This window comes from Marmota monax, unplaced genomic scaffold, assembly GCF_021218885.2.
Source record: "Marmota monax isolate L192 unplaced genomic scaffold, Marmota_monax_Labrador192_F-V1.1 WCK01_AAM20220418_F8-fsc00222, whole genome shotgun sequence".
Lineage (NCBI taxonomy): Eukaryota > Metazoa > Chordata > Mammalia > Rodentia > Sciuridae > Marmota > Marmota monax.
This window is the reverse complement of record NW_026694968.1, coordinates 2,415,499-2,428,560: the sequence shown is the minus strand read 5'-3', so window position 1 is coordinate 2,428,560 and position 13,062 is coordinate 2,415,499. Positions and strand designations below refer to the sequence as shown.

General features: G+C 34.7%; 1 protein-coding gene across 2 annotated transcripts in view; it reads left to right on the top strand.

The window, feature by feature from the left end:
- Window positions 1–12,281, top strand: part of LOC124081270 (iron-sulfur protein NUBPL) — a 177,825-nt gene extending 165,544 nt beyond the window's left edge. For both annotated transcript variants that reach the window (XM_046427486.2, XM_046427487.2), the window contains 3 exons: window positions 218–338; window positions 2,548–2,630; window positions 10,571–12,281. In XM_046427486.2, the coding sequence (XP_046283442.1) occupies window positions 218–338; window positions 2,548–2,630; window positions 10,571–10,633 (267 nt within the window). In that variant the 3' untranslated portion in view covers window positions 10,634–12,281. The remainder of the gene's footprint in view (window positions 1–217; window positions 339–2,547; window positions 2,631–10,570) is intronic.
- The last annotated feature ends 781 nt before the right edge of the window (window positions 12,282–13,062 follow it).

The following is a 13,062-nucleotide window of genomic DNA, read 5'->3' as shown; positions in this document are numbered from 1 at the left end:
CAGGCAGTTTTCCGTGGCTCCTGTTTACTCAGTGACTTTTAGTACTTATCACTATATTAATTACCTATGTCTCTATGTCTCACTAGCTTGTGAGTTCCTTGAGAGCAGAGTCTATAACTCATTGTATCACCACCTAGTAGGTACTCAGTGCTGAAATGATGTATTAAAATATGATGTAATTTTATTTTAATTTCAATGTGTTTTTTTTTTATTCTAGGTTCTTGGTCTTGTCCAAAACATGAGTGTTTTCCAGTGTCCAAAGTGTAAACACAAAACTCATATTTTTGGTGCTGATGGTGCAAAGAAGCTAGCACAGACCCTTGATCTTGATGTTCTGGGTAAGTTGTTCTAGGTTAAGTTCTGCAGTGGAAATTGCAGAAGGGGAGATAGGTCTGAAGCTTTGTGATAGTGTCACAGAAAATGATCAGTGGCTTTTGGCTTTGTGTTTTAATTATGTTAGTACAGTGCCATTCTATGTGTTAACCTTTCTTTGGCCTTTTTAGTAGATTTGTTCTACGAACTATGAAAATAATTTCTACTAGATAAAAACTGCCTATAAGTTAAATTTGAGAAGAAAGTTTTGTGGTCCAAGTACAGTGATCTTGAAGCAATATTTTAAAAATGGTTATCAATTTGTTTGCTAAGTGGGCACAAATATTTCAGTATAAACAGATAAATGCAATTTCTGTGTCAGTTCTTAGAGAATAAATGAAAATGCCTTCCTGATCACTTCTGTATTTGTCATTTTTCCAGCTTTAAAATGACAGTATTTACTGCTTTCTACAATATTTTTTATTAGTACATTATAGTTGTATATAGTTGTGGGATTCACTTGGACATATTAATAAATGCAATTAACACAATTGGGTCTATTTCAGTCCTCAGTACTTCCCCCTTCTTTCTTCCTCTCCCTCACTGCCATCTTCCTCTATCTATAATCTTTTTTATGTATTTGCTAATGTCTATAAAATATGACACCTGAAATTTATATTATGTACACTGTTCATAGCACTGAATTAAAGAATCAATTTAAATTAGTGAAAAGAACTACAATCATCTTAAGTGAGCAAAACCCAGATTTGGGTTAAAATGAGATTTTTCAAAAATCCACAACTTAGTGGACTTTTTAGAAAATGTTTTGATATTGTTATTGTGAGTGAGTTTCTGTTCTGGGAAATAGCAGATATTACATTCTGAATAAGGGAGACAGAATATGAATTATTAGTTTTAGGTAGTTAAAAATTAAGATCCCTTAGAGATCAAAGAATTTCAAAACATTCTCTATTATAATTAAATTTCTAAAAGTTAATGATAAATGTGTTACTGTTATTAAACATTTGCACTATTAGAGCAACTATAATGCTAGGTGAATACTAATGATATATTTTGATACATTGCTATAATCATAGCCACTAATTATATTCTGCAATGTTTTCATTAACTAACCTAGAAAGTTCAATTTTCCAAATCTGCATAATGACATAACAGATTGACATTCACTTATATCATAAAGTAAATGTGTAATAATTATAATGGCATTATTCAATTATGTTGACAATATTGTAATTCCCTAACTTATGAGTGGTGCAATTTTGTAAGTCATTTACTTAGAATTTGAAACATCTCATAAAGAAACAATCTCTTATTGGGAAGTTACATTTTAACCAATGGCTCACAAGTGTACAGTAGCCTAAAAATGTTATCAGAAACATTGATACAATGATACAGAAACAGTGATTTCAGGTCACAAAAATTGGATAGTTCTGCAGACTGCCATGTCTAACATTATTATGGGAAAATAATTTAGAGTTCCAGCTCAGGACCCATCTCCCGCCTTTTAATTCAGTCACAGAATCCAGAGGGTTACCCCTTGAACTAGAGCAGCAGATTCAGTTATGAAGAGATTGAGACTGAAATCAGGTAACATCTCCAACTACTATCTATATAGTGGAGGTTTTTATTATATACTTCCTGAGAACTCTTCAAACTTATAAGTTACATATAATGGTACATAGATGAGTAAATTGCAAAAGAAAGATGATTCTACTTGATAGAGGGGCAGACAGGTGAAGCAACAGGTTGGCCTACTTTCTCTTGGCTCACTCATCTGCGAGCATTGGAAGGTTATTTTGTCGTAGTTTGTTTGGACTACTGGGCATCTTCTCCTCTTGCTGTGTGGCATGATATATCTATACTGGATATTACAGGGGAAAATAATTTACAAATGTCTCCTAAGCTATTCCTTGCTAAAAGACCTCCAGTGAAAAGCAAATTGAGGCTTCATGTATTGGTTGATTGCCACATAGACTTCATGTGCTCACATGCAGTTCTTGCCTCTAAATTTTTGTTTGAAATTCCTTTGTCCGAGATTTAACAAATTGAGAATGTCATGACTCAGCTTAATTCAAGGATAGTCATAATACAGTTTAATTCAAATGAGTTCTGTTCAGATTTTATTTATTTTTTTCCCAAAATTTAAATAGTGGAATTCCAAATGCCTGTAAAAGACCTCTCTGGTACTAACAAATATCTTGTGGGCTCTTTCAGGAGAGATCCCCTTATACCCCAGTATAAGGGAGACTTCAGATACAGGCCAGCCAGTTGTGTTTTCACAGCCTGAAAGTGATGAGGTAAGTTATGATTTTAAATATTTTTTATTACTTTTTACAGGATATACACTTTTTGAAAAATAACATTGGGATGATCAAGCTTATCTGTTCATGTTCAGAGGGCATATATATAAACAAGGTTTAGTTAACTTGTTCAAAATATATTTAAATTAATCACTGTTTTATATGGCAGGCTGCCAGTGTTGACTCTAAACTACCAGCTCAATAAATTCACTTATAGAGAATCATCACCCAACCAGTTTTCTCATGACAAACACAAATAAGAGTCTGTAAAGGGGCTAGGGGTTGTGGCTCAGTGACAGAGCACTTGCCTGGCATGTGTGAGGCACTGGGTTCAATCCTTAGCACTGCATATAAATAAATAAAACAAAGGTCTGTTGACAACTAAAAAACTATTAAAAATATGTGAAATATAATGAGATAATTATATTTCAGTATTCCAAGTCCAGTTGATTGTTGGGAGAAGGGAAGCTAATGTAATAAAGTGTTACCTTGGATAGATAAAGAGTGTGCAACATCAGAGAAGTGGAATGCAAAGACTAGTAATGTTTCATTAACTAATATCATTGGGGATACATTTAATAGATTTTAAAAATTGCCAAAATATAAAATGTTTAAGAATAAAATCTTTTATTTTAATCTTTTCAAAGTAGAAGTAAAATGTATCTTTTCTGTCCTAAGTAGTACTTGCTATTTAACTTTAGAAATTGAGTTGTCAACTAGTAGATCAATTTTGGTGTAGTTTTTGTGTCCCTTTCCTGAATATCCCCAGTCAATCTTATTCTAATAGTTTGTCTTTTTTTTAACCCCTTAGCTAATGGGTGTGACCTTATAGTACTATATTATTTTGTCTTTCCATAATCTCTACCCTTTTCATTCTAATTTGCTTTGTCAAATCTTCTGTGAACTGAAAAAATAAAAGATACCAGCTTGGCTAGAGCTATAAATAAAGAATAAATTACACCAAGAATTTTGGATGAGTAAAGTTGATTCATTTTGAGTTATCTCTTTCAGAGGCCCAGGGGCCTTTTCCCTTTCTTAAGGGTCAATAGCTACGGCACAGGTGATTGAGTTGCTGGTAATATGATCTTCGAGTAAATCCAGCATAGCAGTTATCATTGTTTTACTTTTCTCCACCTTTTAGGATTAAATGTTAAATTATTCTCCATTTATGTATGATGTGTCAAAGTACATTCTACTGTCATGTATAACTAATTGGAACAAATTAAAAAAAAATTAAGACCAAGACTCAAAGATGTGATCACCATTAAGTCAGGGCAGTGGCTACTTTGTAAGATGACTAGAAAGGAGTGAATAGAGGATTTCAGGGGTATCAGCAAGTATGGTTCTTGGTCTGGGTCGTGATTACATATGTTTCCACTAGAAAAGTAATATATTTATGCTTTATGTTCTTTTTATATTCCACAATAAAAACGATTCTTCAAAGACTAAAAAAAATGTTGTTTCCTTTTTTAGTCTTGTATAGATAGCTTTCAGATAGCAAAACTTTAATTCTTTTTTAAAATTTATTTACTCTAATTTATTATACATGACAGAATGCATTTCAATTCATAGTACACATATAGAGCACAATTTTTCATTTCTCTAGTTGTACACAAAGTAGTCACATCATTTGTGTCTTCATACATGTACTTAGAGTAATGATATCCACCTTATTCTACCATCTTTCCTACCCCCATGCCCTCCCTTCCTCTTCCTTCCCTTTGCCCTATCTAAAGTTTCTTCATTCCTCCCATGCTCCCCTCCCCACCCCCATTATGGTTCAGCATCCACTTATGATAGAAAACATTCAGCCTTTGGTTTTTTGGGATTGGCTTACTTCACTTAGCATGATATTCTCCAACTTCATCTATTTACCTGCAAATGCCATGATTTTATTCTCTTTTAATGGCGAGTAAAATTCCATTGTGTATATATACCACAGTTTCTTTATCCACTTATGAATAAAGGCATCTAGTTTGGTTCATAATTTAGCTATTGTGACTTGTGCTGCTACAAACATTGATGTGGCTGCATTACTATAGTATGCTGCTTTTAAGTCCTTTGGGTATGAACAGAGGAGTGGGATAGCTGGGTCAAATGGTGGTTCCATTCCAAATTTTCCAAGAAATATCCATACTGCTTTCCATATTGGCTGCACCAATTTGCAATCCCACCAGCAATGTATGATTGTGCCTTTTTCCCCACATCCTAGCCAACACTTATTGTTTGTATTCTTAATAGCTGTCATTCTGCCTGGAATGAGTTGAAATCTTAGAGTAGTGTAAAACTATAATTCTTAATTGCTTTCATAATTAAAATCTGACAATCCCAACTACTATAGGTGTATTTTATAAATGTAGTATATGAAAAATACCAAAATTGAAGGATTTTTTTTTAAAATTACACACATTCAAATGCCTCCCAAGAACTGAATATTTAGACATCCCACAGTGATTCCTTATAAATAAGAAAAGTTACTTACTAGTTTATTTCAATTATGGGTTTTGATTTTTAATTATTTTTCCACCTATTCATTATTTTTTTTCTTTGAAATTCTCCAAAAGCAAGACACATCACTGTGATGTTAGAGGAATATAATATAAGAGAACATGAAACAGTCATCCAAAGATAGTTAAGATGATTTGAAAGTCTAAACAACTGTGTTTGTGGAGTTTTTTGGAGTTACATATTTTTACAATATTATCTATATTTGCATAAATATTAGACCCATTATTTTACTGTTTCTGGGTAACATTTCTAGAGTTGGAGGACAGCCTAAACCTTTATAGTTTAGGCTAACTTTGATTTGGTGAGGTTATTGTAAAAATGATGAGAATTTCATGTAAGAATATGAAGATATCTGATCAATTTTAAGATTTAGACATGGCCATAAGAAGGAAAAAATAATAATATGTTGTATTTAGTTCTCTTTCCATGGAAGATATTACTTCCTACTCATGGTTTGCAGATATTTGTTATTACTAGTCATCTTCTTAATAATAATGTTAATTATAGTGTGCTAGACACTGTCAGGCATTTTATTTACATTATTTTAATCCTCACAAATCCTCACAAAAAATTAATATGTAAATAGCCCCGTTATTGCAGATGAGGAACCTGAGGCTTATCGAATTTAAATAATTTTTCCAAGGTTACAGAGGTATTAAATTGTAAGGTGTGATTAAAAGACAAGTCTATTCCTTTCAAATGTTAGCTTCTTTCCAGTATATCAACTTCTGGGTCCTATATTATAGCTATTATTTCTTCAGTTTCTTCTATAGTGCTTCAGTATATTGAATACATTATTTTATTTGATTCTCATAGCATATAGGTATAATAATATAGGTATAATAATCTACATTATTTTAGATGAATAGCAGGGGTTCATTTACATTAAGGAAGCTTGTCTAAGATAGTACTGAAAGCCAATTCCACGCTCACCTCTGATGTACAGCCCATGCATTCTCTTCCCAACGCATTGTCTGCTTCACTTTCTAATAACTGCAAGGTTAGTTCAGTGTCTGTTGTGTATATAAGCTGAGTTTCAGTTCAACTCTGTTCATAATATCACAGAGCTTAGAGAAGAGGATAAGCAGACTCTATCTCTTGGATTGCCCTGGCATGCACAGCTGCAGGGCCTAACATGATCTTCACATGGGTCTGAGAATCCCCTGAAATTAAATCCAGAATGTGTGAAGAAACGTTTTTCTGGGGAACTGAACAAGAAGTTTTGTTAAATTCTCAAAGGGGATCTCTGCATGGAAGGAAAAGACTAAAGCTGAGTCAGCGCAGGGATTCATCACCAAGTTTGCCAGTTTCTAAGTGTAACCTGAAGCAATTTCCCTAACCTCTTGAACCTTTCTCTACATCTATAAATTTATGTCATAATGAGGATGAAATGAAATAATAATGTGAAAATACTTTGAAAATGCCAAATAGAATACAACTGTACTTATTAACTTCTGAAACTTGCATCTAAGATGTCATGACACAAAATGTCTTTTCTCTTCCCTTTATTAAAGGGCTGAGCCCACTTATGCCCATTCCCTTACATAACACTAGATAAATGTCACTCTCCCTTGGCATTTGAAATTCACAGTGGCAGAATTTGAATTTTGAAATGAGAGTAGAGTTCCCAGCTTCAGTGTTAAAGAAGTTAACTCCTGAAGGTTAGGAAGTTGTAATTGAGTCTTGGAATCTGCATTCTTCTAGTTAGTCTCATAATGAGTTTTGCCTGCTCATAAAACTCTTTCCTTTTCCCCTACAAACTGAAATGGAAATTCAGTCCCAGAAAGTAATCACAACACTTTTCAATAGATCCTGTGGTATTGGCAGAAGCTCAGTGCCAATTCTACCTATACACCTTCATTTAAAGAATAAAGGGAGAATTTACTTGCCAACATAAACTTCCACAAAAGTTAATAGGATGGAAACTGTAAAATTAGTTGTTGCTTCATGCCCATGTCCCACCACGCAGGCGGTGGGAATGGGGTTCCTCTTGGTGGAATAGGCTGGCTGAGAAATAAAGACTAAGAAAGAAAGGTTGTGTGACCAAAAAAAAAAAAAAAAAAAAAAGAACACAGGAAATGTTTCTAGAAAGGACAAGCTAGCCGATCTTAGGATGGAGCTTGCACACCGAAAAGAACAAAATGGAGCTCCCGCTTGCTTTATTTATAGCAGGGAACATCGAAAGTTTTTCATGGAATGTTCTTTGCCAAATAAGGTAAGAGGTGGGCTGTCCAGTTGCCAACGGGTTACACCCAACTTCGGAGGTATGAGGAGGGGTCTTCCTCATAGAGCGGAGATAGAGGTCATGTGCCTTGGTCAGTCTAATGCATGCAGGGGAGCAGTGGATGGATCCCAAGGAAAAACCTAAATCTACATGGCTTGATGTAATTCATGAGTGGCTCCCTGCAGTTGCTCATTAGCCCTTTAGCCCTACACTTTTTTGTTTGCTTTTAGAGGTTGATCCACAAGCAAAATTACTAATCAGCAAAGTTTCATCTTTTGTTTTTGACTTCCTTCTTAATCCACATTCCCTTCTATCCCATCACTCCCTCCTCTAGCACCAACTGTCAGAACTCTCAGTTCTCTACCCACAGAATACTTTAAGGGCACTAAGGAGTTAACATTCCCGACAACATTTAGCTTTCAGAAGGGGCAAACACTAAAGGCAGTGATTAATTTAAAGGTGTGAATTTTAGTGAATTTGAGATATCATTGGAAAAGTTGGAAGGACTTGTAGCACCAATTAAAAGCACTGACAGGCTGCTATGGACCCAGCAAATGGCCAAACCCTATACATACACACATCACTTAGGGAAAAGGAGGAAAACTCCAAATGTGAGTGGCATTAACAGCCAGGGAAAGCAATAGAGGAAGGTGGGGGTGGTGGGGAAGGTGGTTACTTAGAAGGTAGAAACACAATAGCATGGCCTCATGCAGGTCAGAATGTAATTGTTAATTCAACTAAAACTGTCTTTGCCCTTGACTGAGACCAGGATACAAGAAATGGGCCCATGATTGACTGATAATTTTGTGGCTTTATCCTTTCTATCAAGTACAAATGTTAGGTGCAGAAAAATGTGCTATAAGAAACTTGTGGTAAAGATTTACAAATGTAAGTGGAAAATTTATTGTCTCTTATTTTCCAAAGTATCACCTCACATTCTTAATATGAAATGACCATGCATGACAAATTAAAACTTCAACATCTAAAGACAAAGGAAACTTCCATAAACTTCTTGCATATTGGTTCTCCACTGTTGCAGACAAATAGGTTCTATATGTATATTTGTGCTTCTAGGCGGTCTAATAAAGAGACCTAGAGTAAAAAGGAATGATCAGTTGTGTTGAGTTGAGGTGATGGAAGAAGAGAGTGTTTGGGAAATCTCAGTCAAATCTTTTACATCTGATGTATGTGTGACCTTTTGCCAGATACGTATTAAACAAAAAGGAAAAGTTTAGTTTAATTATTCCTCAGGTGGGAAAAGTGCTCAAAGGGCATGTTAATATGAGCTCTTAAATGAGATTGCAAATTTCTCAAGTGTATGATGATAATAGCAGCAGCTCCTCATAAATCCTATCTGCTTCCTCTGTGCCAGCACTCCACATGCCTTATTCTCACTTAATATTCCCCCAAGCCCTTTTAGGTAAATATATTTTATAACCACTTTACAGATGTGAAAATTAAGACTAGAAGGGTCAAGTAACCTACCAGTGTCCCCTCAGCTCATAAGTACTGATGCTGAGATTCCAAACCTGGCCTATCTGCTTTAAGGCCCCAATTCTTCACCCTCAAGCTCTTCTGCTTCCCTTTATATCATTACATCCCACAGTATGGGGGAAAAGGAGTATTTGTAAGGATGATGAGTGAAAATTAACACATTAAGTTTGAGAAAAATATTTATTTTTAAGTACAAGTTATTTCCATTTTAAACAAAAATGATTGATTCTATAAAATATAACAGAGTTAAACCATTTTTAGACTATTCATTATGATTATAATTACTTGTGTTGTGAATAACTGCTTAATATATGGTATAGTAGAAAGAGCTGGGCATTAGAGTGAGTTGGACCTACTGTGAATGTTTTCCAATCTGCACATATTAGGACCTTGAACAAACAACTTCCAGTTTCTTCATATAAGTTGAACCCATGATGCTTTTTTTACATGACTAAGTGTGAAGTACTTGATATAGTAGGTACGCTGTAAAAAACATTTAACTTATCCATGTTTAGAAAGCTTCTTTTTTTTTAAAGAACTTTTTAAGATGAAATTTTAACAGTTTTCTTGTAAAATTAAAATATAATTCTTAGGGTTCAGGCAGTCTCTAAAAATGAAGATATGTGAAGCATCCTTAACGCATTTCATCAAGTCAGCAAACACACCTCAAATATATCTTTTTACCGTGCGGAGCTGAGAGGTTGGTCAGCTAGGTTCAAAGCCCAGCTCAGTATCTACTAGCATTAATGCTCTGGACAGACTCTTTGCTTTTCTGGGTCTTGATTTCTCATCTGTAAAGTGAGAATAATGACAGAATTTACCCACTATGGTAACTATGTAGATAAATGAAATACTTGCCAAATATTAAGTACTCAGTAAATTTTAACTGTTATCACTGATACATAGTATACTGATACATAGTATAAGGTGCATGACTTTAAATATATCAATAGTTTTAGAAAATCTTACTGTTTGTTTTGTAGTTGTGTTTTATGAGTAGGGTAAGTCAAGAAAGTAATATTTGCATGACAATTAGTTTTTAAAATTTATAAAATTCAAATACTATGATCATTGTTCTAACTAGGACACATGGGCTTTGGTTTAATTTGTGGCCCACTCTGGTTTAGAAGCTTCTCTTAGTAATTCATTGCACTGCAGATCCCAGTGATGAAGAGTGTAACACTGAACCAGAAAATCTTGGATGACACCCAAAATTTGCTAGGTAAAAGAGCCCACAGGTACTCAGTGCTGGTGTTACAAACCATTTAGAATGAAGAAAATGCTTTCTAAAGATAAACCATAGGGTCGTGATAAATAATCCTCCTTAAAATGACTAAGACCTCTATGCCAAAGCAGTTCTGGTAGTATCTAACTCAGGATTATCAACTTATCAGAGGAGGAAGGTATAATTTTTCTACAACTGCACTGGGTTTCTTGTGTGTTGACACTAGGATTAGAGTTTGAAAAACAGTAATTGCTGGCTCTACAAATTTTTTCAGAAAGTTACCTTCCAAATAATTACCATAATCTAAAATCCTTTCTCCCCTGCCCCACCTGTAATATACACAGCATTATCTCCTCCCTACTGAATTTCTTCCTCTCAGCCAACCTTTTTACCATCAAATACAGTGGGCATCTATGACAAACAGTTCATGAGTCATTCAGTGTCTACTGGGAGAAATGTGGAACAAATGAATCTGTTTTTTTCCAGGCTAAAGCCTACCTGAGGATTGCTGTAGAAGTGGTCAGAAGATTGCCACCGCCTCCAGAATGATTCCCTGTGTGCCCTGGAAATTGTCCTCGTATTTGATCAGAAAGAGACCTTTGGAAACAAGCACTGTGGTGGTAGAACCTTAAGAAATAATAGCAATCATGATTGTTTTATTTCTAAGGAAATAATATCTTATTGTACATTTGATTTGCTAAGCTATGACCCACAGCTAAAATTTTCATGTATCAATGCTAATTGCTATATATTTAGGATTTTTTTTTTTTTTTTGGTGTCAACTGCACCAAACTGCTTTTTGTTTTATTGAACTACCTCTTGAGGAATCATGGGTTTATGATGTTATAATCCCAACATGAGAGAGAACTACACTCTTCAGGATAGCAGAGTTAATCATTTAAAGGATATACTAAATTTGTACATGGACACAAATGTAATGCCTCCCCTCCAAGAAATTTGGTCTGCATTTAAATACTGTCTATATAGTATTTATCTTGGACATATTTTTAATAAAGTTGAGCCTCTGCTTCCATCAAGACCAGACTCTTACCCCATACTTAACGAATCTGCATCCCCAGGAATAGGGCCTATGTATTATGAAAATTTGAATTTGTCATGGCAGTAATAGAAATAAATAAATAATATTTATCAAGTGCTTTCTATGTGTCCTCACATTCTTCCATTCATATGAGTGGAATACTATTCATTTTACAAATGAAGACACTTAGGTATAGGAAGGTTAAGTGTCTTGCCAAGGGTTACTATTTCTAGCTAGTGATGAATCTGGGATGTGAACTTGGGTAGCTGGCTACTGAATTCCTCCTTTTGTACATCAGTGTGCATTTGTTAATTTCAAGAGTAATATATTCTTCAATGTGGCCATGAACCCCCCTCCACCACTACCTTTTAGGAACTTTTCAGGAGTTCATGTTTCAAATAATATGCTTTGAAAAACATTTATCTTATCTAGTTAAGGCTCAGTCAAGGACTTTGCAAGGTCAGGTAAGAGATAGTTGTAAAACTGCAAGTAAGGATAAGAATGAGTCATTATTTAATTGTCAGTTATAAGGAAGTGGTCTAGGATATTTGGCAAATGCTTTGATGTCCTTTGTTCTGTGGTTATCAGCCAGAAAGTTAGGAAAAGAGTTGCATATCATTATAAACACATTTTCAGGCAACACCCTGTATTGCTATTTATAGCCACTTTATGTGTAAGAGCCAAAAATAACCCAAAATTTCTTGAATGGGTGAATGGATAAGCAAACAGTGGTACATGTATACCTTAAAATATGACTCCACAGTTAAAAATGAACAAACTATGGATATGTGCAATATCTTGGGTGAATTCCAGATAATTATGCATGGTGAAAAACTCAATCCCTTTCAACATTCTTAAAACAACAAGATTATAGAAATGGAAAACAGATTACTGGCAACCATGTTATAGAGGGAAGGGGACAGAGGGAATTGAATGTGGCTATAAAAGGGCAATAGGAGAGATCTGTGTGATGATGGAGATATTCTCTATTGTGATTCTTTGATGTCAGTACCTTGCTTGTGATATTGAACTACAGTTTTACAAGATATTACTATTGGGCGAAATCAGATTAAGGACAAATGGAATCTATATTGTTTCTTGCAACTGTATATAAATTACAATATGTCTAAATAAAAATAAAAGTCCAGTTAAAAGGAACATGTGCTGCTGTATGTGAACTGAAATTTGGGGACCTCTTATCCATACTAATTTATATCACGAGTAAAAACCTTTGTGGACACAGTAATCATCATTCATCACTGAGAAGGAAATAATGACTTAAAGTTGCAGATGGTTATTTTTATTGTTAATTTAGGAAGGAAACGATATAGAAGACCATTGAGCACTTCTGCATACTAAAAAGCAAGTACTTAAACCAAACTTCACTCTGAAAAACAGGATTTTAGCAAGATTTAGAGGAGCTTTATATGCCATAATCTGGAACATTTAGTGTAGAAATGGGAAAAGTAGTCTCTACATATGACTGTCCCCTCTTCTCCTTCACTTAATTAGTGTCTACAGGTGCTTCAGAGAAAGTTATTGGGAAAAACATGGAGATGGATTATACATACAGATTTAGAAGTGGAAGGAGGGAAATAAGCCATAAAAGCAAGAAGTAAGAAGCCTTGAGGTCAATCCCCAGTACCACCAAAAAAAAAAAAAGATTTTAAGAGCTCTTTTCAAAGATAAGACTCGAACATAGCTAGTCTGCTTGTCTGCCTGTTAAGGAGGAACGTTTCTTTCTTTCTTTTCATGTGTCTATATAGAGTGTTAGAGAATGACTATTCTGCTATCCAAGGGAGAAAGTAGACTTCCTTACTCGCTGTGACTCATCCTAAAGGAAAATCTCTTCCCAAAGCCCTTTATGTTCTTTGACTTCAGCCAAATTCTAAGATTCCTAAGGCAGGCTACAGGGAAAACTGAAGTCTCCCTTCTCTGC